Here is a 26,458-nt window from a genome sequence, read left to right as displayed (position 1 = left end):
CTTTGAAAGAAAACAGCATGGAGAGATGAGACTACGTGGGGGCCTTGAGCTGGGTAATCCACTTTCCATATGAAGAAACTCGGGCCTGGAGGAAGATGCTGATGACGACACTCATCTCAGCAGAATGCGCTGCTGCTTTATTCTGCTCTTCTCCTGGCTACCCACTTACCACAGGAGTCTTGGGTCTGTGCAGGAAAGGAACCCATTGCTCTGATAATCTTCCTTGCACATGTTTCTACCTGCTTAGCCTCCTGACCCAGGGGAGATACTGTTTTGCTTTAAGGAGTTGAAAACTAGGCCGAGGTGTGGCCACTCTTAAGACAGGGCAGAACAGGGGCTCCTAGCTCAGCCTGAGGGGTGGGAGTGGGGAAGCCTCTGCAGGTTCCTCCTGCTCTACCTGGGATCCCCACTCTGGGGCTTTGGCATCTTGGCATCACACCAACTGTGAGATACTGACTCAAATACTTATTTATCAAGATGACAGCTCTCTTTAAAACAGCATTGAGAGTTACACAAGCAAGAGAAGTGGGAACTTCTGCTACTGCTTTTTATTTTCTTGTGAGATTTAATTACAAATTTTAGCACAAGGTAGGTTCTAGACTCCAGTGAAAATAGTACTTATTGGCCGGAGGCAGTGGTTCATGTCTGTAAACCACTAGCACTTTGGGAGGCCGAGGTGGGTACATTACCTGAGGTCAGGAGTTCGAGACCAGCCTGGCCAACATGATAAAACTCCATCTCTACTAAAAATACAAAAAATTAGCTGGGCAGGGTGGCAGGCACCTGTAATCCCAGCTACTCAGGAAGCTGAGGCAGGAGAATCGCTTAAACCTGGGAGGTAGAGATTGCAGTGAGCTGATATCACACCACTGCACTATAACCTGGGGAACAAGAGCAAAACTCTGTGTCAAAAAAATAAAATAAAATATCACTTATCTTTCTATAGCCATCAAGCCTTCAAATCCTAGCGTAAAAAGGCTTACAGCAGTCTTCTTGACCAACCTTGACCCTGTAGAGGTTTCTTTTCTAACATCACTGAGCAGTGACCATTCAGCCTCTGATTGAATGCTTCCAGTGACAGGCTTACTATCTAAGAAAGTGCCAAATTTGCTTTGCTGGCAGCTCTGATTATTCTGTCTTATGAGAGAGACCTAAATTTTCCTGTACCACTGACTGACTTGTTTTATTCTGCTCTCTGGGGTTGCAGTGATTCTAATTTTTCCTTGAGATGTTAACCTTTCAAACATTTGAGGACAACTGTTTTGTCTTAATGTGAGTCAGGCTGAAAAGACCTAATCTTTCTTTTTTTTTTTGAGACGGAGTTTTGCTTGTTACCCAGGCTGGAGTGCAATGGTGCGATCTCGGCTCACCGCAACCTCTGCCTCCTGGGTTCAGGCAATTCTCCTGCCTCAGCCTCCTGAGTAGCTGGGATTACAGGCACGTGCCACCATGCCCAGCTAATTTTTTTGTATTTTTAGTAGAGACGGGGTTTCACCATGTTGACTAGGATGGTCTTGATCTCTTGACCTTGTGATCCACCCGCCTCGGCCTCCCAAAGTGCTGGGATTACAGGCTTGAGCCACCGCGCCTGGTGACCCAGTCTTTCTAGCTTCTTATCTGTTATGACTCCAAGGTGCTCCAATATCCACTGTGTACTTGACTTTGTCAACATGCCTCCCAAAACCCACATCAGAACAAAAACTAACATGTCATACATGCTCTAATGTGTGCCTTGTACAACCTTTGGCCAATCGAACCAGGATCAGTGCAGCCTGTATTAGTTTACGATTGCTACTGGAACAATTACCACAAATTTAGTGGCTTAAAATTGCACAAATGTATTGTCTCCTAGATCTAGCCAGAGGAGAAGGTCAAAGTCTGCAGTAGGTCATCATGGCTGTGTTCTTCTGAAGGCTCCAGGGGAAAATCCATTTCCTTGCCTTTCCAGTTTCCAGAGGCAGCCCACAGTCCTTGGCTGGTGGCCCCCCATCACTCCTACCTCTGCTTCTGTTGTCACATTGCTTTCTTTCATTTTGACTCTCCACCTCTTTCACTTACAAGGTCATTTGTAATTACTCTGAAGCTACCCAGATGAGCCAGGACAACCTCCCCTTCTCAAAACCCGTAACGGAATCACATCTGCCGAGTCCTTTCTGCCATGTAAAGTAACACATTCATCACTTCTACGAATAAGGACATGGACATCTTTGGAGGGCATTATTTTCCTAACACAGCATAAGGCTGTATATTGTCTTTCTTGGCAGTCCTATAACTCTGTTCGTTCACTTTTTGCTTATAGTGAAATCCCTAAACCTTTTTCACAAGAGCAGCTATGAGCTAGGTCTTTCTCATTCAGCATTTGTGAAAAATTGGAAATCCTTCATTATTTGTCCCCCTAAAATTTCCACATTGGAGGCTGCATTTGTTCCAACCTACTGAGAAAATTTGGCTTCTCTCATCCAATGTTCTAGGTCTGTCCCTCATTTCTGTGTTATTTTGGATTGGGCATTCTGTCTCAACACATGAATCACTTCTTAAAGTTCTGAGAAGACAGGGCTATGTGTGAGTCTATGTCCATGGCAAAGCCCTGATCTCCCCATGTGTCCAGAGTGAATGAGGCTAACAGGACTTGGGGTTAGAAGTCCTCCCCATGCTGACCCTGAGTCCTTACCATCTTTTTTTCTCTCTAGGGTCACAAAACACTTGTTTAATAATCCACTCTGAGGTCTGATCCTGGATGGGCAGTGAGCCTCCCAACACAATGTTGCTCCAATTCACTGTCACCTCCTCTTGGAAAGGTGGAGAAAAACTAGCCCTTTTCAGATTTTTGGCCCTGCTCAGTGACCACTGTGGGATCCTGCTAGGTGAAAGTGAGTGTTCCGTGCTTCTGTGAAGGTCGTCTTGCTTCTGGGCTACAGTCTCATGGGCCTATACGCAAACTGCTTTAAGCCACCAGGTGTTCTTTTACTCTCCCTTGACTATCCTGGCTCCATTTTTTCCTTTATTATGCTGCTCTATCTGGTTTCCAGGGTAGAGCCACTGTCTGTGCCATGGGGAGCAGATGACAGAGAACAGCCGGGCACTCATGCTTCTCTCCGGCGGCCGCTCACCATGCTGCCCCCGCCGGAGAACTGAAATGGTCCTTCTTGCCGAGTTACCATTTTCTGCTCACGGTGAAGTGCACACTGGCCATTCATTTTCTTGGCAGGCTCCTTTGTGTCTTTCTATCCTGCCTAACACCCCTTCCAGTCTCAGTTCACCAGAAATGACCCTGCAAAGCAGAGTCAGTCTCATTGGCTGCTGCCTTTAGAAACCTCCTTTCCTTCCTTAAATAGGATCATTTAACTTTACTCTCTAAATCCCATGTTTTTTGAAGTTTAGTAACTTTCCGTTCGGTTCTCTGGCCTTGTGCTTATTTCCTTCAGGCCTCCGAATCTTCCGAAGCCTTTCCTTCAGCTTTGGTTCTAATCTGACGATGTCCTTTCCTGGGCTTTTATGAACTCCGGATAACTCGTCTTTTGTTTCCAAGGTTCTTGGTGAAAACAGGCAGGAGCTTACGGGGCAGCAGCAGCTGCAGCACCTGTTTTTCTGAAGAAAATGAATTCACAACATCCTCCCTTCTGAAAAATGAGCTTTCAGCAAAGCAACTCAAGAGTGTGCTAGATGCAGTCACTCTCTGCCCTGCTCTGATGTCCATTTTATCCTCTGACTAAGAAAGCACCATCTGGTCAGGCACAGTGGCTCATACCTGTAATTCCAGCACTTTGGAAGGTGGCGGCAGGAGGATTACTTAAGGCCCGGAGTTCAAGACCAGCCTGGGCAACATAGAGAGACCCCCGTTTCTACAGAAAGTAAAAAAATTAGCTGGGTGTGGTGGCCTGGGCCTGTGGTCCCAGCTAAGTTGAGGCTGCAGTGAGCTATGTTTGCACGACTGCGATCCAGCCTAGGAGACAGAGAAAGACGCATCTCAAAAAAAAAAAAAAAAAAAAAGTACCATCCATATTTCTTGCTTAGCCCCATACATAAAGGGAAACCAGTTACTCACAGACCTATTATCATGTTTAAATCATTTTAAAATCTTAGAATACATTTTTTTTTAAGATGGAGTTTTGCTCTTGTCACCCAGGCTGGAGTGCAATGGTGCGATCTTGGCTCACTGCAACCTCTGCCTCCTGGGTTCAAGTGATTCTCCAGCCTCAGCCTCCCAAGTAGCTGAGATTACAGGCGCCTGCCACCATGCCCAGCTAATTTTTGTATTTTTAGTAGAGACGGGGTTTTGCCATGTTGGCCAGGCTGATCTCAAATTTCTGACCTCAGGTGATCCACCTGCCTCAGCCTCCTGAAGTACTAGGATTACAGGTGTGAGCCACTATGTTCATATAGAGTCACACCTGTAATCCCAGTACTTCATATATAAGCTTCCATAAGATCCTGAGGACAGGTACGTGGGAACAAGAAAACAGACATGGTGATAGGCTCCAAAGTGCAAACAGGCCAGGTTTTGAAACGTCTTTCTTGATTAAATAGCTGGAATCCAGAAAACATCTCCATAGAGGGAGGAAAATGATATATTCAATGTATTAGATTCCTATTGCTGCTGTGAGAAATTACCACAAATTTGGTGGCTTAAAACAACAAAAATTTATTCCCTTAGTTCTTGAGTTCAGAAGCCCACAACAGCTCTCACTGGGCTGCAGTCACGGTGTCGGCAGGGATGCCTTCCTTCTGGAGATTCGGGGGACAAATCCATGTCCTTGTCTCTTCCAGTATCCAGAGGCCGCGAGCATGCCGTGGCTCATGGCCAGCAATCACATCACTGTCTTCATCCCATCTTCTCTGAACCCCTCTCCTGCCTCCCTTGAATAAGGCCCCCTGTGATTACACAAGGCCCACCTGGATTACCCAGGCTAATCTCCCCATCTCAAGCTCCTTCACTTAATCACATCTGCAAAGTCCTTTTCACCATATAAGGCATTATCTTCACAGGTTCTGGGGACTGGGGTAAGCTTCCCCCTCACAGTCAATGGTTCTGCAAAACAGTTCAAAGGCTTATTTTCCTAAAATACCTGAGGTTTTACACAGTAGTTGACAGGTCCTTACACTCAAAAGGTAACTCAACTGTTCACCTATTTCATTTTAAAAACTGTGTAGGTACCAGATGCCATGGAAGGCACCATAAGCACAAATGGAATTTTTCTCTGGGGAATGTCTCCAACAGCTCGCAAGAGCCCTAGTCTCCTCATTCCCAGGCTCAGGGCAGTGGGATCCTGCTCTTTCGACTTTGGCAGTGGGTGGTTCCCTAGCAGGCAGGGTACCACCAGCAAAGCAGGGGTGTCAAGACAATGAGAAGATTTTACCTTTTCCATTTCCAAAATAGCATCCAAGTAGTAGCCATCATAAGAAAAGACAGATTGGGCTGGGAGTGGTGGCTCGCTCTGTAATCCCAGCACTTTGGGAGGCTGAGGCTGACGGGTCACCTGAGGTCAGGAGTGCAAAACCAGCTGGCCGACATGGCAAAACCCAGTCTCTACTAAAAATTAGCTGGGCATGGTGGCAGGCACCTGAAATCGCAGCTACTTAGGAGGCTATTCAGGAGGCTGAGGCAGGGGAATCACTTGAACCTGGGAGGGGGAGATTGTAGTAAGCTGAGGTCATGCCACTGCACTCTAGCCCGGGAGACAAAAGCAAAACTCCATCTCAAAAAAGAAAAAGAAAAGAAAAGACAGATTTCTGTAGCCCTTACTTTCCTTTGGTTTACAGATTTTGTTTTTCTTGTAGGGGAAGGGAGGCTGGGAGAGCAGCTTCTGCAGTTCTTCAGCGTTTGGGGCACTAAAGCTCTTAACTGCCCTGACCTGTAATACTCCCTTGGGCTGGCATTCTTCTGTTTTGTTTTGTTGTTGTTTGACAGAGTTTCACTCTTGTTGCCCAGGCTGAAGTGCAATGGCACAATCTCAGCTCACTGCAATCTCCACCTCCCAGATTCAAATGATTGTCCTGCCTCAGCCTCCCCAGTAGCTGGGATTACAGGCATCCGCCCCCACGCCGGGCTAATTTTTATATTTTTAGTAGAGCCGAAGTTTCGCCATGTTGGTCAGGCTGGTCTTGAACTCCTGATCCTGGGTGATCTGCTCACTTTGGCCTCCCAAAATGCTGGGATTACAGGCATGAGCCACCGTGCCTGGCCCATCGTTTCTTTTCTTCAAAGCCTAGGGGGACTGACCCACGTGCTCCTTTTCTCCTGACACAGCTTGATACTTCTCACTAGGTGGCCCCCTCCCCATCCAGGGGCACTGACTCCCAGCTTCTCCCAACTGGGGCAAGGATACCTAGACTAGGATTAGTCCTGATGGTTATTGAAAGAAATGGTGGGCCGGGTGTGGTGGCTCATACCTAGCACTTTGGGAGGCTGAAGCAGGTGGATCACCTGAGGTCAGGAGTTTGAGACCAGCCTGACCAACATGAATAAACCCTGTCTCTACTAAAAAAAACAAAAACAAAAAAACAAAATTAGCTGGGCGTGGTGAAGCATGCCTGTAATCCCAGCCACTTGGGAGGCTGAGGCATGAGAATCGCTTGAACCTGGGAAGTGGAGGTTGGGGCAAGCTGAGATTGTGCCATTGCACTCCAGCCTGCGCAACAAGGGTGAAAGTCCGTATCAAAAAATAAAAATAAATAAATGGGAGCAGCAGCACCGTCCCATCCATACCGCGCCACTGTCTCCACTCGCCATCCTACAGACAGAAGCACACACAGGTGACCATGCCAGGGTGCTGACGGCAGGATGGAAGGCAGGCCCACCAGCATTCTGAAACAACACCCTGGCTTGGCAAGTCGCGAGGATGCCACACCACAGAAGCAGCCAGGCCCGAGGTCTAGGGTGTGCTGAGGGCGGGGGCCAGACACATCATCGGAGATAGTGCCAGGGCTGGGGCTGGCCACTCTGCCCTCCTCCCAGTCCTGCCTCTGGGAGAAAATCCTTGGGAGGACAGACGAGGGCCTGGACAGTACTGGACAGCACCAGTCTCTGGACCAGGGGCATAGAGCCTCTGTGGCAGCAGCTGAGGCCATGGTCTGGGGCATGTCCTGAGTGAGCACTCTCACAGACACCAGTGAAGAAACTCAGGTGGGTGGGGACCTACCCAGCTCCCCGCTCTGCCTTCTCCCAGAAAGTTCTATCCACAGGAAACAGTACCTAGAAGCAATATGTGTGTTGCCACAGCTGATTGACTAAAGGGCAGGCATGGGAGCCAGGCTGAGCCAATCAGATGGTGTCTCCCTAGGACCAAGGAAGGGAAAAGAGCCCCTGGACTTGCTGAGGCTGAGACATGTTAATGGCAGCTCCTGCAATTGAAGTCCTGGGGCGGTCCTGGTGTTTCCATCGAGAGGAAGTTTCCGCTAATTCAATGAGATAAACCAGTAAGCACTTCCTGTCAATTCTCCCTTTTAACTTTTCCTTAAGCTGGACAACTGGTTTTTGAGCAGGAGTGATTTTGACACTAGAGGGCATTTAGCACGTCTGGAGACACTCTAGGTCAGGCGTCCCCAAACTCTTTACACAGGGGGCCAGTTCACTGTCCCTCAGACCGTTGGGAGGGCTGCCACATACTGTGCTCCTCTCACTGACCACCAATGAAAGAGGTGCCCCTTCCTGAAGTGCAGCAGGGGGCCGGATAAATGGCCTCAGGGGGCTGCATGCGGCCGTAGTTTGGGGACGCCTGCTCTAGGTTGTTGCAACCGGGAAGGCGGTGCTACTGGATTTGGTGGGTAGGGAGGGATGCTGCTGAAAACCCTACATTGCACAGGACAGCCCCCACCACAAAGAATTGTTTGGCCCCATTTGTTCATAGTGCCAAGGCTGAGAAACTCCAAGCTTGACAGAGATCATTTTTACTGCAGCCTAAGGAGCATGCAACTCACCTTGATCGAATGATCAGTTCATTCCTAGCATCATGAATGGTGGCTCAACCACACGCCTTTGCTACTGTGATGTAATATGAAGCAAACAGCATCACTGTGATGTATTTTCCCCAACCTGTCTAACTTAAACCCATCATGTCTTTAGAGATAACTTCCGGTTTACAGAAAATTAGGGGATAGATTCATGAACTAAATGACACATGACAAGGTAACCAGACAAATTGCGATGGTGGGACATTTTGCAGGACAGCTGGCCCAGCCTCCAGCAAGTTATAAAGGACACTGTAGGGTGAAGCAGAGAAAGTAGAATATAGTTGCAGAATTAGAGAAAATAATTTTTTTTTTTTTGTAAAATGGAAAGGTAAAGGTTATTGTCCAAAAGGAAAAGATCCAGAAGGCTACTCACTAAAGTTTTAACATTGGCAATCTGAGTGGTGGGAACATACTGCATAGATTTTTTAAAAATTTGTATTTTAAAATTTTCTACAATGTATATGTACTTCTTCTATAATATTAAAACGTTATTAAAAATAAATAATACAGGCTGGATGTGGTGGCTCATACCTGTAACCCCAGCACTTTGGAAGGCCAAGGTAGGAGGATTGCTTGAGCCCAGGAGTTTGAGACCAACCTGTGGCAACATAGTGAGAACCCATCTCTACAACAAGTAAAAAATTAGCTGAGTGTGGTGGTGCGTGCCTGCAGTCCCAGCTACTTTGGGGGTGCTGAGGTGGGAGGATTGATCGAGCTTGGGAAGTGGAGGCTGCAGTGAGCCACTGCTGCACTACTGCATTCCATCCTGGGTGACAGCAGAAGACCCTGTCTCAAAAAAATGTAAGGCTAGGCACGGTGGCTCACACCTGGAATCCCAGCACTTTGGGAGGCCGAGGTGGGTGGATCATCTGAGGTCAGAAGTTCAAGACCAGCCTACCAATATGAGTAAAAACCCATCTCTACTAAAAATACAAAAGTTAGCTGGGGGTGGTGGTGGGTGCCTGTAGTCCCAGCTATTTGGGATGCTGAGACAGGAGAATCACCTGAACCCGGGAGGTGGAGGCTGCAGTGAGCCGAGATGGTGGCACTGTGCTATAGCTCAGGCCACAGAGTGAGACTCCATCTCAAAAAAAAAAAAAAATTTTTAATTAATTAATTTTAAAAAACCCCAAAATACCCAATAGACTGTTGAACATATCCAGGAGCTAGGTAAGTTAGGAGCTGTCTGCCAGCAGATTTGTTGATGTCTAGGAATGGTGGACATTCATACAGACAGATCATGGAAGATGTAAGCAACATGGGGACATTTACCAAAGATAATGTTGAAGATAGAGACAGAAAGAGAGAAGAGTGCATTGTATGATTCTCCATAAAAAATGGGCCAAAGCTGTAGACTCTCGGTGTGCTGACAGTTAAACCACGTGTGTGTGCGTGTGTGTATTTGCCCGTGTACATGTTCACGTGACGGGCATAATACAACATTGAGCAAATCAGTAAAATTGGAGGGAGGAGAAAATTAAGGGAAGAGGGGCAGGCATATCCATAATAAAACACTGCAGAGTTCTGCAATCATTTATGCAGAGTACAGATCTCAACAGCTTTCCGTGGGAGCCAGGACACAAGCGGCTGCTACTTAAATGGTTCTGAAATATGAAATTGTCTCAATGATTAAATGGGTATCCAGCTCAGCTAGCACGGTTACAGAATGAGATTTGAGGGGTAGAGGCTCTTGTGATTTCAGGATTGCATGCACGTGTTCACCCAGCATTAAATGGTTAGGGAGGGAAGCAGGTAATCAATAAACATTCTCTCTAGCAAACTTAGTTAAAGAGATTCTTTCCTCATGCAAAATACCACGACCTGGTCTGGCTTGGTGGCTCACACCTTATAATCCCAGCACTTTGGGAGGCTGAGGCAGGTGGATCACTTGAGGTCAGGAGTTTGAGACCAGCCTGGTCAACATGGTGAAACCCCATCTCTACTAAAAACATAAAAATTAGCCAGGTATGGTGGCTCGTGCCTGTAATCCAGCTACTTGGGTGGCTGAGGCAAGATAATTGCTTGAATCCAGGAAGCAGAGGTTGCAGTAAGCCAAGATCATGCCACCGCACTCCAGTCTGGGTGACAGAGCAAGACTTTTCCTCAAAAGAAACCAAAAAACAATGCCCCTTCCAGGTTCAAGAGAAAACTCTGATGAGGAAGAAAGCACCAATAGTACTGTTCAATATACTGAAAGCTCCTATGTATTTGCGACTGCTGTAAACTGAATTGCTGCTGCCGATGCAATTCCATCACCAGCCACAAGAGCGGAAGGACCCCTTCAGCTTCTGCTGCCCCTCCCAGGTTCCAGAACACCCTGTACTGTGATTTACAGCCTGTCACCCAGAGGTTCTGAGGGAAACATTTGAAGGTCCTGGGATACATGAGTTTCATTTGACATGCTTTTGTTTTTTTTCCCTCAAGCGTGGGCTACAGCTAAATCCTTAGCCAATTAAAGGGTGTGTTGGGTACACAGAATTGATGAATAGCAGGTCTGGAAGGGCTCTGGAATCCTTGGGAAGTACGCAAAAGGTGCAGAGAAGCCACTGTGCCAATCCTAAGCAGGTGGGTAGGTGAATCCTTAAGGAAATCGGCCACAGCTGAACTCCATGTCTCACCACCATCTAACCTGAATGCTCTTGGAGGAAAAATAATGCCTGCTATGTAGGTTTATGTGCTGAGAGTTAAACCAAAAGTACATGCCTAAAATGCCTAGCTCAGTTTCTGGAACATACTGCGACTAAAAATGAATGGCGATTATCTTTTTTTTTTTTTTTTTTTTTTTTTTGAGACAGAGTCTTGCTCTGTCACCAGGCACCAGGCTGGAGGGCAGTGGCACGATCTCGGCTCGCTGCAACCTCCGCCTCCGGGGTTCAAGCAATTCTCCCACCTCCCGAGGATTACAGGCACGAGCCACCACGCCCAGCTAATTTTTGTATTTTAGTTGAGACAGTGTTTCAACATGTCGACCAGGATGGTCTTGATCTCTTGACCTTGTGATCTGCCTGCCTCAGCCTCCCAAAGTGCTGGGATTACAGGCGTGAGCCACCATGCCTGGCTGGAATTACCATTTCTCACTGTAATTCCCAATATATTACTTTGTGATTACCTGCAGCCTGCATACTTTTTAATAACAGGAATTATATATTAATATTATTCTGATAAGCAGCACGCAATGCTGATATATACACATGTTTTATATGTATCTTCTACTTAGTCCTATATAATTTTAAATAGAAGTGCATTGCCTACTCATATTTCGACTGTGGCCTCCTGCATCTCTTTTAACCCTTTTCTGTTGTATTTCAGTGAATTCATACTAAGTATTGATTATGTGCCCAACATATGATGTCCTCTGACATAAAAGTGTCCCTGCCTGCAAGAACCTTACAATGCAGCAAGGAAGTGAAGCTATATATATCAAATATCCAGAGTCCAAACATCAGGAAGTAGATCAGCAGGTTTCAGAAGAGCTGGTGGGAACCAGAGCCTCATTTGAATGTGAGCCTCAGTCCATCTATTTACCCCACCATGCGTTCGTTCACTCACACCACAAATATTTACATGCTTCATATGTGGCAGGTGCTGAGTGTGTGGGACAGATGCTGCTGGTTAGCTTCCCCAACAGCTACTCCAATCTCTCCCTCTTGCCTATTTCTCTTACTACAGAGGCTAAAAAAAATAGCGCAAAAAAAAAAAAAAAAAAAAAAAAGAAATCCCTTTCTCCGCCACAGAGGGGAGGCTCTGTTCCAGCTAATGAGCCACGGAGGGAAAGTCTTCTGTGGGATCTTCTGACAAGGACAGAGTCTTGTGAGTTGAAAAGCCGCCTGCCCCTTTTTCCTGCCTTGACTGAGGATGTGCTGCCTGGAATGGCCATGCCTGGTGCCATGATGCAGTCACCATACGATCTTGAGGTGAGATGCATGAGGCCAGAACATCAACACTGAGGAAAAGACAGAAAACCACCTGGTCCTCGATAACATCACTGGGCAGATACACCTCTGCCAACAACCACAGGCCTCTGACCTCTCACGTGAGAAAAACAGATCTCCAATAGTGTAAGCCGCGGTTAATTGGCTGTTCCCACTCTCGTAGGAGGCTGTTCCCACTCTCGCATCCCTACCTCACACCTGGACAGATGGTGCTGCACAAATGCACAGTGAGTGACCACAGAGAATCAGGGGTACAGGCGAGCCTAAGCTACACTAGGCCCAGGCAGGCTTGCTGGGGGATGTGGTGAAAAAGAGGAGCCCTGATTTCCAGTGAAGTCCTGGGGAAGGGTGGCGGGAGGCCGCACAGCTGCAGAGCAGGGGCAGTTGTGAGGGGGCAAGAGGAGGGTGTGTCTAAGGGACCGAGAGAAGTAGGGACATGTGGAGGGTGACAGTGAGTGAGGCAGGCAGGGGTCAGAGCCTTCTGGGCCTTGTGGGCTCTGACGGGGATGTGGTGCTTTGCTCTGTGAGATAAAGGAATGAACGGAAGAGGCCGTGGCTGCTCGTTTCTGTTTGACCCTCTGACTGTGAGGACGTGCAATCCTCCAGGAGAACGCCTTGAAGACAGCAGAGCCGAGCACACATGGGCCCCCAGGTCTCCTGCCTGAGTCACTACATTCCTTAAAAGATACACGACCCTAGTCTCTGCCTTTGCTTCCATATAAGATAATGTCTGATGGGTTCGTGACAGCACTTCTGTAATCTATAACCTACTGTATTCTTATGCCCAGAGCTCAATGTATTCTGCTTGTAGCTTCTGAGCAAGTGTGATGTGATTTTCCATGGACTACACCTCCACTGCCTGTATACAAACTGTGGGCTGAGATCCTGTGTGGGACCGCAGGAAGACTTCTGGGTAAAACTAACTTTAATTCTTTAAAAGCTTGGTTTATCTTCTTCATTCGACAGTTTAGGAATAAGAGAAAGCCCCTGCAGAGTTCCAAGCAGGAGCAACTCATGACACAGTATCCTTTTTTTTTGAGACGGGGTTTCACTGTTGTTACCCAGGCTGGAGTGCAATGGCACAATTTCAGCTCACCTCAATCTCTGCCTCCCGGGTTCAAGCAATTCTCCTGTCTCAGCTTCTCAAGCAGCTGTGATTACACGCATGCACCACCACGCTAGGCTAATTTTGTATTTTTATTTTATTTTTTGAGACAGAGTTTCACCCTTATTGCCCAGGCTGGAGTGCAATGGCACGATCTCGGCTCACGGCAACCTCTGCCTCCTGGGTTCAAGCGATTCTCCTGCCTCAGCCTCCAAGTAGCTGGGATTACAGGCGCCCACCACCACGGCCAGCTAATTTTTTTTTGTATTTTTAGTAGAGACAGGGTTTCTCCATTTTGGCCAGGCTGGTCTCTAACTCCTGATCTCAGGTGATCTGCCTGCCTCAGCCTCCCAAAGTGTTCGGATTATAGGCATGAGCCACTGTGCCCAGCCAGTATCCTTTTTAAAAAGTGTCACCTCCTCAGGGATGGGATGGGAGACTGAGGGAGGGGGAGGGAGAGATGGGGTGGGTGTAACTGTCAAAGGACTAGAGAGGAATCCTTGTGGTGATAGAACTGTTCTGAACCTTGACTGTATCAGTGTCAATATCCTGGTCATAATCCCAGTATTTTGCAAGATGTTATTATTGAGGGGAACTGGATAACACAGCACCTCTATTAGTTCTTACAACAGTATGCAAATCTATGATGATGTCAAAATTAAAAGTTGAAATTTTAAAAAGTGTCTCATGGTTTCAATGCAGAGAATGAGTCTAAAAGGGTTAAGAGTGGGAGAGGAGAGACCAATCATGAAGCCAATCCAAGGAGTCCAGAGAGCTGCTGGGCCTTGGGCTAGTGGGGTGGGATGAGGGCAGTGGACTGATTCATGATGCGTCCAGGAGGTGAAGATGACAGACGCGCTGACAGATCACATGTGGGAGGCGAAGAAGAGGAAAAAGTCCAGAAAGGACTTTAAGTTCCTGCCTTGAGCAAGTAGGTGGATTCTGGCATCTTTTACTGAGACAGGATACGAAGGAAGAGGAGCAGGTTTTGTTCTTGGTGGTGGTGGCGGCAGAGGGGGAGGCAGGCAGAGGGAGCTCACTTTTGGGCATCTGAAGTTTAATGAACTATCCAGGCAGGGATTCTGGGTGGGCATTTGGAGATGCAATCACCTAAACATGTGGTGATCTTCATATCGTACTAACCAAACTGGACTTCTGCTGAAGTCCAGGCTATACATAACTTAGCGAAAAATAAAATCAAGTCCTGTGGCAATTTTTCCTTACTAGTATACGTGTCTGTAGCTGTGGTAATTTGACTTCTTTTTTGACAACTTTATTTTAAAATTGTTTTTGTTTTATTTTAATGACCTAAGTCACATGGGAATGCCTGCTCACAGTAAAAACTAATGATAAAATTCATATTGAAGCATATGACTAAAAGTGAAATATCCTCCCTCACCCTTTTCCAATTCTACTGCCTTTCCTCTAGAAAAATATGAGAGAGTAAGAAATGATTCCCCCACCTCTCCACATCCTCCTTTGGCCCTTCTCTCTGCGTGAGCTTACTTGCTCCCTAAAGTGGGAAAGGGTCCAGAGCTGCCTGGGGAGCGCCTGACACGGGTGGCACCAGGTTGGACTAGTGGCCGGTCACCGCTGAAATCTGTGCCCTGAGCAGGAACCCAGCTTCCTGACTCCTCTTCCTGTCTCCACATTCGGGAGCATCTGCCTTCTGGAACAGGCCTGGTTCCCTCCCTAGGTCTCTCTGTGCCACCTGCAGCTATTGTGGGAAGCTGGTCTGCTCTCTCCAACTATGCTACTCATCAGCTGTGGCCTCGAGGTCCTGGGGCTGCTGTTTAAACCCAGTCAGTTCCCTGGATCATGTCTGAGCGTGTGTAACCCCAGGTGCAGACTGAGGGCTGGAGGTTTGGCCTTGGGCAGACTGTACTTTGGCTGTGGGACTGCAGGGTGTTGTCTAATCCAGCTATTATCTGAGAGCCCCGGATAGAATTTTGCCCAAATTAATAAAGCAGCATGGAGAAAAAGGCAGGAAAGAGGTTCAAAAGTTGTCATCTCAGGAAAAAACTGTATACACTATGTATAAAATTATCCCTGAAAAGCCTCTAGGAAGTATCATATTAGAAACTGCTCCTTGGAAAAAGCCATAAAATGGAATGAGATCATGTCCTTTGCAGGGACATGGATGAAGCTGGAAGCCATTATTCTCAGCAAACTAACACAGGAACAGAAAACCAAACGCTGCATGTTCTCACTTGTAAGTGGGAACTGAACAATGAGAACACATGGATACAGGGAGGAGAACACACACACACACTGGGGCCTGTAGTGGGGATAGGGGAAGGAGAACGACAGGATAAATAGCTCATGCATGCAGGGCTTAATACCCAGGTGATGGGTTGACAGGTGCAGTAAACCACCGTGATACACGTTTACATACGTAACAAACCTGCACATCCTACACATGCACCCCGGAACTTAAAAAGAAAAAAATCCCTCAATACGCTTCCGATCCTGAGCTGGGAGAGATCACTAACGATGAAGCGGCTTTCACTTAGAAGCCATGTTGCACAAACCAAGCCCGCATGTCTTCAGACCCTGGAATCAACCTCAGTGTGCTGAGATGCACACCCTTGAGAGGGCCCTGGGAAGTGCCCTTGGCTGGAAGCAGAGGGCTCCTGCGTCTTCCTCAGGCTCATTTCAGGGCTGCGGGGAAGCACACTCACTGGCTGCAGTTACTATACTCTCTCTATTTTCTTGCCAATTGCATATAGTTGTTTCCATGCAAAAACGTGCACCTGAGGCAAATCCTCTGTGCTCTCTTTTCCATTTGGCTAATAATCCTTGGCATGTGCCCCACTGTTCAAAATACTGAAGGAGAGGATAAATGAGGGGTCCCTGAGCTTCTTATTAACTTGAGATCTACTCTTCTGGATCTTTTTCTATGCATTTATATATGCATATATATCTGATCTTTTACATAAATAGAAACATACTATATATATCATTCTGCTACTTAATATTTTCACTGAATCATAGAATTATGGGATCTCCCCCACACATATCAACAGATATAGATCTACCACATCTTTTAAACTAGTCCAGAGTATGGATAGTCTATAATATTTGTAACCATCTGCCATTGTTAAACTTTGTTTTAGAAAGTCCAGTTTTCACTATTATAAACATGACTATAATAAACATCCTATATACAAATATATTTACATATTTACATGAATATTTCTAGCAGATCAAAGAGCATGTATATTTGAAACTTTAGTATTTACTGAATTGTCCTCCAAAAATGTTTAACGATATTTACTTCCAACCACACTGTATCTTCCCTAACACTGTATATAATCCATCTTTTTAATTTTTGCCAATCTAATGGATAAAAGGGAATATCTCATTTTATTTTTGTTTCTTTGATACAAAAGAGGCAGAATGTCTTTTCAAATTGTTTACTGACAATTTGTTTTTTTCTTTGGGAAAATTTTGTTCATAGCTACAAAAAATTTTCCACTGTGTTGTATGTTTCTTTTTCTTTTTTGAGACGGAATTTCACTCTTGCTGCCCAGGCTGGAGTGCAATGGCACCATCTCAGCTCACTGCAACCTCCACTTCCCAGGTTTAAATGATTCTCCTGCCTCAGCCTCCCCAGTTGCTAGGATTATAGGCATGTGCCACCATGTCCAGCTAATTTCGTATTTTTAGTAGAGCTGGGGTTTCTCCATGTAGGTCAGGCTGGTCTTGAACTCCTGACCTCAGGTGATCTCCCGCCTTGGCCTCCCAGAGTGCTGGGATTATAGGCATAAGCTACCATGCCCACCTGTTTGTATGTTTCTTATAGATTTTTAAGATAGATCTCTTACGATGGGTATTTAACTTTTGTTGCAAATATTTCTATGGTCTAACACTTGTCTTTTATTTGTATATGATGTCTTCAACTTTTTTTTTTTTAAGACTAGCTCCTGGGTATGAAGTCTCATTTAGACAGGCCCTTTCTGCCTCAAAACTATACTTTTGGAAATTTCTTTGTATTTTTTCCTAATATTTTTATTGCCCTTGTTTTTATATTTATTTCTGAAATTTTTGTGAACTTCTGATGTGAGATAGGGCTCTGGCTTTACAATTTCCCCAAATGTGTCAGTGCTGATCATCTCAGTGCCTGTAACTGACTATTGCTTTTATTTTCCCACTGATGTGAAATGCCATCTTTATAGTACATCAAATATCTATCTCTGGACCCTATTCTTCTCCATTAATTTATTTGTATATTTTAGCACTGTCAGAACCACACCTTTAAATTAATATAGCTCTACAGTCTATTTTGATGTTGATAGGACACATCCACCATTACCCATCTACAACCAGGAATACTTTTTTTTTTTAGCTATCCTTATGCTTTTTTATTCTACACAAACTTTAAATGGTTCAAATTTAATTTTGAAAGATAATAGCTATTAAGTTATGCGATTTTGCAGTGACTATATGGAGCAATTTGAGGATAACTGACATCTTAACAATACTGAGGTTTCCCATCCAGGAACCTAGAATGTTCCTTCATTTATTCAACTCTTTCACACTTGTGTGTAGAGATCGGTGGTTTCCAGCCTTTGCTTATTTCTTGTTAGGTTTACTCTTAGGTGTTATAACTTTTGTTGTGCATTTTTCTATTCTAGCTTATGATTGGCTCTTGCTGTTCTCTAAAAAAGCTACAGATGCTAATATATTGATCCTGAATTGAGCTGCTTTAATGAGTTCTTTGTAAGTTCTTATAGCATTTAGTTGAGTCTTTAGGATCATCAATTTGAAGGAACATTATCAGCTGCAAAATTACATTTCCGTGAATTCCCTTCTAATAGTAACACTTTCTATTTGTTCTCACTGTCTGATTCCACTGCCTGGAGTTACCAGCAAAATGTGGACTTACTCCGCGTGACTAACCCTAACACTTGTGACTAACTGTAAAGGGAACAATTCTAAAATTTTACTGTTCATGTTTGCTTTCGATTTCTGGGAGTGAGGATGGGGAAGTCTTCATTAAGCTAAGGAGGTTTCCTTTTATTCTCTAGCTCTCTAAGACATATCAGAAATGAGCTTTGAATTTAATCAACTCCTTTTCAATTTGTTCAAGTGAATTATAATTCTTTAAATGAAAAGCGATCCTCTTTTAGTCATGTAGAAGCTTAATGACCATATCCACTATTTCATGAATACAGTATAACCATGTCAAAGAGAACTCTCACACCATTTGAGTTGGTATATGTTAATAATGTAGAACTAGAAATATTTTTTGGAGCACATTAAAAAAATCACATATTTATATTTAGGCTATTGGTCATTTAAAATGGATCCCTCACCTTGAAATCATCAGGAATGAGGAGTTTGGATGTTCGTAGAAAATTCAAGATATATCTGAACATCTGTCCATCTCTGTCAATGAAATAGTGCTGTTTGAGACTGTCCAAAACAATGGGCTCCGTACCGTCAAAAAGTCTTCCGATTCTGTGACAGAAAAGAGGGAACAGTGAAGACAATTAGATCAATTGCTCGGGCACTAAGACTAAAAGGTGTCTTTTATCACTGTCAAAGGTAGCACTTTTGAAGATGGCAGTAGGGAAAAAATCATGGTTGTCTGCAAAATGTTGGTCCATGCTTGATAAACAGCTCAGGACCAGACAATTCAAAACAGTCCTAGGCTTTATCAAATAAATTCTTTTATTCACTGTCTTTCACCTGCAAAGAAAATGTTCCTGACATGGTGATCATGGCTAAGTGCTGTCACGGTAATGGAAGATCACATCTTTCCCCATGTTACTCAGAACAAGCTTCTCTGCTACTTTAAAAACATTATTGCTCCAAAGCACTTTGAAACAGATTCTACTAAAAATGCAATTTTGTTTTTAAGAAATCGTTTTCTGAGTTTTTCCACCCACAAATCCCAAACTTTCTAAAAATAAGGCAAAGTCTATATGCTGACATCTACATTTAATTATAAAAAACCCAATAATTTAAAATACCACTCATCTAGGAGAATGTTTTCCAACAACAACATACACTACAATATCTTTGGTCTCAGCAGAAAGCATTTTTAACAGCCAGGCATCATTACAAAAGAATATTTGGTAACCCCCAAAATATGACCTGGTTCTAGAACATGAGTAGCTATGCTTAAAAACAAGAATCCATAATATGCTTTTCCCAATTTTAGAATGAACGTTTGTACAGCGTGCTACAGTTAAAAGTGTTTTGCATCCATCATCATTTATCCCATTAAAGGTGAACCTACACACATTAGTATATATTCCGTTAATAGAAGGTGGTCATATCTATACTGTGAACAAGTAGAAGGCTGGTTAATGATGTGCAAACATTCCATATTAGAGAACGGAATTTGCACACTAGAAATCAGTTCCTGTACTAAAAGGTACATTTTACTTTTCATTAACAGTGTGGGCAGGCAAACAGCTCCGTTTTTTAATGAAAAGCTTTCGTTGATCTCCTAAAAACTCTCTCTCTCCTTTGGAACATCATTTTATTATTATTACTCTGAAGATTATTTTGAAATGATATATTTTCTAATCTTAGGTTGAAGTGGGACAGGTGTAATGATAAATCAGTAATTTTACCGCCTCTGAAATACAACAAGCAAACAAGTAGGAAAGCTACTTTCCTCTCTTCCTAAAAAGAAAGACATGTGAATTTTTGCTTCAATAAAAATGTTTTAAAATCAGGTTTAAAATCTCACGTTACCCTACTCTGAAGGAAGTCAGTTCAAAGAGGAAAACAAGTAATTATGATAGGGTTATTTTCTAGAACTCAACAAGTATTTTTGAGCTAGTGTTTCTGTCCAACTTTCCAGGAACTGCCTGTGATTATCCAGGGCGTGGATTACAACCTTCCTGGGATTCTTTCACTGCATGCCACCTAGTCATTCATTTCTCATTGACACATCAATCAAACAGTAGGCTTGAAACTAAGATATGCTTAGTCACTTCTTGCAGTGTTTCCAGGACAATCTGATGCAGGATGAAAAAGAATGAGATTTGTTTGCCTATTATTAAAACATTTTACTCTTTATTCTTAATAACATGATAAATTTCCAGTTGACAGGGAAAGAAAAGGGAGCTATGTTAAGTGTTTTTCAGCCTTGCACTATCCTTAGTACTTTATATATGTAACAAACCCATTATCTTCATTTTAAAGTTGAAGAAATAGGTTTGAAAAGATGACTAACTTGCTCAACTAGTTAAGTAGCACTGGGGGATTTGTGCACAGTCTGTCTCGTCCTAAAGGGGCCTCCCTTACCAGGATCAGAATGAAAAGAATTACCACTGTCGAATGAAAGCTTATGGTCTAGAGTTTTATTTCTGCCATATATTTGTGAAGCAAGAATTTTCCCATAAAATCCAAGCATCTATACCAAAGTAAGTCAGTATCAGTGATCTTGTCACTTTAGCAAACAGAGAGATGAAAAGTCGGTATTTTGTTCTTTTTAAAATCCTGTTTTTTAATGTTTAGATAAACACTCATTTTCGGGTCTGGATTTGGATGTTGGCTGGTACAGAATGAGTGATTAATGAACCTAGACGGAGTGAATGTGTAAAGGAATCAGGATGGAGGAGTGGGGAATGAGAATGAGGTTTGGCTAATTACTAGCTGTAATCTAGGTGAATTGACTTCTCTGTCTCCATTTCTTTTTAATAATTAAGTCTCACTTTGTTTTATAAAATAACCTTAACTTTGTCTCAAGGTTAAGGAGGAAAATCCAATGTGCTCATGGTGAGCTCCAAAAGTGCATAGCAATAGAAAGTATTCCAAGCTAGCCAACAGCAATTTCTCTAAAAGCAGCTCTTAGAAGACTGCACGCGCTAAGGCACAGGGCTTAAGGAGCGAAAGGAAGAACCCTAGCAGAAGTGCATTGTTTATGGACTTTTCTAAAAACAGGAGAGAAGTGTCATTTAAATGGTTTTTAGGATGTAAGAACCAAGAACAAAAACAACCCACCTCCGGTGTAGACGCAGTGAGGCATCTTCACTTCCAATTTAGCTAAAATAGAAAAAAGCTGCAAAGAGAAGGGCAGGAGGGAGCCGTGAAGCGAGCACTGGCAGAGCTAGCCCCACGATGACCGAGAGGCAGCCTGGGCGCGAGAGACACTGGGGAGAAGTGGACTCCCCGGGCGGCCTCCGTGAAGGCCAGAGGGGACACGAACCCGAGGATGGCCTGGATTCTGCCCAGCCAGGGAACCCTGGCCAGGGAATTTTTCTTATGAGGGGGTCTGGTCAAAGAGCGGCAAGAAAGGCCCAGGGCCCTGTCCCAGGGCCCCCTTGCCTGGTGACACCGCAGGTCCCGGCCGGGCGGACGGGGCTGAAAAACACCCGCTGCCAGGGCAGAAAAGGCCACGTGGCCGCGTGGGCGCAGAGGCGGCAAGGGCCGCGGAGAGGCAGGAGGAGAGAGGACAGACGCGCTGGGGCCGCGGATGCACGGGCGTGGCGGGGGTGAAAGGCCTCTCGGAGAAGGAAACGTTCCCCACTGGAAGCCACAAACGTTAGGAGCAATAAAAAGAAATGCAGCGCTGCTGATTTCTGCAAACTTTAAAGGGAGGAACGCTGGAGCTGTGGAAACACGGTGCAGGGGCGTGCGGTGCCAAGGGTCGTAAAACGGCGTCCCTGGGTGTTTTCTGAGATTGGCCGGACTGTGCTGTGGAAAAGTATTGTTTGGCTGAGCAAATAATGGGGAAAATGGGCGGAGGCTGTGTTTCTTGCGGACATGTGAATGGAGTTACAAATCAAACAATCAAACTGCAGTGATTTGTAAACTCTGGTGCCTGAAAACTACGTGGAACTCATTACATTTTACTAACCTTGGAGAACATTCCTGTTTTCCAGCTAACCAAGACCACACTGGCTCCAGACAATGTATGGCTGGTTTCTTCTTTCTTTCTTTTCTTTTTTTTTTTTTTTTTTTTTTTCACTCATTGAATCAAGTGGCAAGGCTGAGAACGACTTTCTTCCACCAGTTTTTTTTGGGTTTTAAGGATGATCATGACTATTTTAAGTAATTGTTTTACTTTTAAAACATTTTATTTTGAACAATTTCAAACTTATGCCAAGGCAGAAAAAACAATAGAATGAACCCCCATAGGACCATCAACCAGCTCCAAAAGCTGCCAATTCCTGGTTAATTCTGTTTCAACTCTACCTCTGTGCTTCACTCTCCTTCCCACTGGTAATTTTGAGTTAAATCTCAAACACTGTATTATTTTACTGTACATATTTCATAAATGAGTAAGATTAGAAAGTTCACTAAAAATATGTTCTCTAAAAAAGATCACTAAAAACAACAGATACTGAATTCTACTCCTTTTTTTTTTTTTTTTTTTTTTTTTGAGATGGAATCTTGCACTGTTGCCCAGGCTGGAGTGCAATGGTGCGACCTTGGCTCACTGCAACCTCCACTCTACCTCCCGGGTTCAAGCAATTCTCCTGCCTCAGCCTTCTGAGTAGCTGGGTCTACAGGCGCATGCCACCACGCCCAGCTAATTTTTGTGTTTTTAGTACAGACGGGGTTTCACCATGTTAGCCAGGACGGTCTTGATCTCCTGACCTCATGATTCACCTGCCTCAACCTCCCAAAGTGCTGGGATTACAGGCATGAGCCACCACGCCCAGCTGAACTCCACTTTTAATATTAGCTCTTTTAATATTAGCACTCTGTTGATTACTCTTGTTTATAGAGCAAATAATATAAGACCTAATCTCTGAGGAAACCAAGCTCATTTGGTGGGAAGTGGATCTGGTTTTCTCCACTCTCCCTGGCACTGCTTGCTGTCCACACTGTGCAATAAAGAACGGTCTTAAGTGAAAGAGAGTATAGGGCTAGGATCCTACACTTGGCTTAGTTGTGAATCATTCAGTAAGAATTTTTTCTTGTCTATTCATTCATTTTATAGACCTGGTTTCTCTAATTTACTGTGACTCAGACCCTTAAGAATTTCTCTTTCTTTCTTTCTTGTGTAATCATTGAGTTATTCATTCACTCTTTCCACCACTCTTGGTGGGGCCTCACTATGCCAGATACAGGGGATGCAGTAATAAATAAGCCACAGTCCTTGCTTTCATGGAATTTAAGTCTTTGGGGCTGGGAGTGCAGGTCAAGTGCAGTGTGATCAAGTGTGTCACTGGGTGTGCACAGTGGGCTCAGGAGGTGCACCTGTCCCCCCTAACTCAATTTGGGGTGGGCAGGGAAGAAAGAGAAAGCTCATGGGAGACCTGAAGGAGAAGTTGGCCAGGGGTGGGAGGTAAGGTTAGACACCCAGGAAGAAGGGTAGGGAAGATATGAAGGCTTGTAGCCAAAGCCTGCCATGTGATTACTCTCTACTGGAGTGTAGTCAGGCTGGTTGGAAAACGAGGCAGGAGCAGCAGAAGTCAGATCATAAAAAAGCTGTGTAAGCCGGGCCAAGGAGTTTAGATCTGGTCTCAATGGCAATGGGGACTGATGTTGTCAGGGACAATAAGTAAAAGAACACATTTAGGAGTGAGACAGTCAAGATGCCGTATCTGAAATCATGCCTCCTCACAGACACAACTACTGGCTTATCCAAATCCTGTCTGTCTTGCCTTGCATTGACTACATCATTTGCATAATGCAGTGTTTCTTAACCCTGGCTACACAGTGGCATCACCTAGGCAACTCTGGAAAAATGATGATGCTGGGCCCCCACCCCCAGCTATTCTGATTTATTTGGTTGGGAATGAAGCCCAGGCATGTGTATTTTAAAAAACTCTCTAAGTCTCAACTGAGTTGAGAACCAATGTAAAGGAGGATGAGCAGAGAGACCAAAGAGGAGGCAAGTCAACGTCAGTTGAGACCCTGTCATTCTGAAGTGTCACAGCATACTTTCTTAAACTGTGAAGGATCTCCAGGACAACCAAGTTCAGCCTCCGATTTACAAATGGAGACACCGAGTCCCAAATACATAACACTCAGGATGCATGGCTGGCTAGACACAGAGCTGGCTCCAGACCCCACCAGGCTGACCCTGTGGTGATCGGCACAATGGTCAAGTTCAAGCCTATGGGGGACAATGGCTCTAATGCTAGTTACTACTCACTGAATAGCATTACGTGCCAAAGAGCGAGCTGGCTGCTTTAAGGGTTTGTATCTCATTTAATCTTTACCATGAGGTCAGGGAAATCACTGGTAGACGGAGAAGATAACCTACACCACACTGAACCAAACTAAATCGAAACACCCCAAGACTTCTGAGGTTCTTTTCAAACTGCTGGCACAACCGTAAAGAGGCCTAAGGAGGGATGGGATAGAGGATTCTCAGGGCAGTGGAAACCTCTGGGAAGAGTAGTACATGTGAGGTTTCATCTCCGTATTTACCTTGTAACTCTTGTTCCATTATGTGCTGTGTCCCTACACTTAATCTGGAAAACTCTTACGGCATTTGTCGCTTTACAGCTAAGGAAGTTTAGTCTGAAGAGGTTGCCAACTATCCTGAAGCTGCCTTCTGGCTCCAGGCTCTCTACACCCCACCCTTCCCATGCAGTGCTGTCTAGGGGACCCAATGAAACCTCAAGCACCAAGGCATGTAACTTGACACCAGGCCGGGCTTTACCCAGATGCCAGCAGCTTAATCCTTTCAACTCTCCCCTGCGTTAATTGCAGAGGGAGGGCTCATCTGCATTGCTGCTGGGTTGACCTAGCCAGAGAGGGTGAAGACATCCTGCTCAGGGGTGAGGCTGGGCAATGAAGTGCAAAGACATGATGGACCACAGGATAAGGGGCGAGAAAAGGGAAGGGCACCGGTGGTTGAGCCCTTTTATCCACTTGGCTCTCCTTTGCCAAGAACTGCCTTTCTCTCTACCTCTAGGCTTCCAAGCCATGGGAAATATGGTTTAGACTTTAGGAAAAGATTTCATTTAGTCTCTGGTCCAGATATATTTTGCTGGCTAAGAGATTCAGAGGCTACTTACAAATTACATCTTTAGCATTTGGACATATTTAATAATAAAAGTGATGCCTGCTCAAGTTGTCAATGGGAAAAGTACAGAGGGTGAAGAGGCAGCAAAACAGAAGAGTGATCTGCGGTGAGCCCACCACTCAGCAGGGCATCACTTTAAAAAATCTGATTTAAAGAGTATTTTTCTTTCTTTTCCTTTTTTTTTTTTTTTGAGAGTGAGTCTCACTCTGTTACCCAGGCTGGAGTGCAGTGGCACAATTCCGGCTCACTGCAACCTCCACCTCCCGAGTCCAAGTGATTCTCCTGCCTCCGCCTCCCAAGTAGCTGGGATTACAGTTGCCTGCCACCACGCGAGGCTAACTTTTGTATTTTTAGTAGAGATGGGGTTTCACCATGTTGGCCAGGCTGGTCTTGAACTCCTGACCTCAGGCGATCCACCTGTCTCAACCTCCCAAAGTGCTGGGATTACAGGCGTGACTCACCACACCCAGCCTGATTGAACCGTTGTGTTCTTGGAAGCACCTGTAGCTTCATGCTTTTTATGGCTACTAATTTGGATTCTCAACTAAGTTTTTTTTCCTAATATCTGGAACCTGAGATAGATAAATTCGGGGTGGAGGCTGGGTGAAGGTGTGTCAGTTGGCGTATGCATGCCCAACAGAGGTGTGCTGTGTGTGCGTGTGGAGCGCTAACACCACAGGTGCGATCTAAACTCAGGAAAGGAAGGAGACCTGAAGAGAGGATTTGGTGTTGCAAACAAAGGGTTCCTTTGCCTCCTTTCTCCTGGATTAGAGAGGAAGGAAACAAAGTAGGTGGAAGGGAAGAGACATTCTTTGGAAAAATAGGGGTTCAATACTGTAGTCTCCCTGTTTTTACACAGATTTTTAAATGTCCATAAGAAAAAGGTTTTCTGTTTAAAAAAAAAAAAAAAGAAGAATGCAATGCTGGAGATAATTATAATGTAAAAAATATCACCAGTCAATTTGTTGTTTTAGAAGTCTGCATTATCATAAACAGCATTTAATTTGTTTATAGTATTATAACTGTTAAAAATTCTAGGAATAGCTCTTTAAAATTTCCAGACTCAAGAAATTTCATTTATATTTCATGAACACAGATAGAAATTAATTCAGAGCTTGTTACAGAAATGGATAGAAGTAATTTAAGAGAAGGGGGAAAATACCTTCTAAGTAAAAACAAACAAAACAAATTATATCTACTTAAGAGGAGGTAATGTTCCAGTACCTGTTCCCTGAGGTGGCATCATTTTCTTAAATGATACATAGAACTGAAGAAAGTAGGAGAGAGAGGAAAGGCAAGTTTAAAATGTAAGTATGAGCACAGTAACAAGTCAGGAACTCGGCATTTTGGAGAATCCATCACTGAGGGCTCAGAGCCACTCGGTGGCGGGGAGGTGGGGGGCGGGGGCGTAGCTGATTCTCCAGGAAGCTTATGAATCCTCCCCTGACTTGGGTTAAAAAATTTTGGGCCAGGCGCCGTGGCTCATGCCTGTAATCCCAGCACTTTTGGAGGCCAAGGCAG

General features: G+C 44.6%; 1 protein-coding gene across 3 annotated transcripts in view; it reads right to left on the bottom strand.

The window, feature by feature from the left end:
• Positions 1 to 26,458, bottom strand: part of KCTD1 (potassium channel tetramerization domain containing 1) — a 211,307-nt gene that overhangs the window by 6,739 nt on the left and 178,110 nt on the right. For all 3 annotated transcript variants that reach the window (XM_010335482.3, XM_039463749.2, XM_039463747.2), the window contains exon 3: positions 18,306 to 18,450. In XM_010335482.3, the coding sequence (XP_010333784.1) occupies positions 18,306 to 18,450 (145 nt within the window). The remainder of the gene's footprint in view (positions 1 to 18,305; positions 18,451 to 26,458) is intronic.

This window comes from Saimiri boliviensis, chromosome 13 (genome assembly GCF_048565385.1).
Source record: "Saimiri boliviensis isolate mSaiBol1 chromosome 13, mSaiBol1.pri, whole genome shotgun sequence".
Taxonomy (NCBI): domain Eukaryota; kingdom Metazoa; phylum Chordata; class Mammalia; order Primates; family Cebidae; genus Saimiri; species Saimiri boliviensis.
This window is presented reverse-complemented; position numbering and strand designations above follow the sequence as displayed.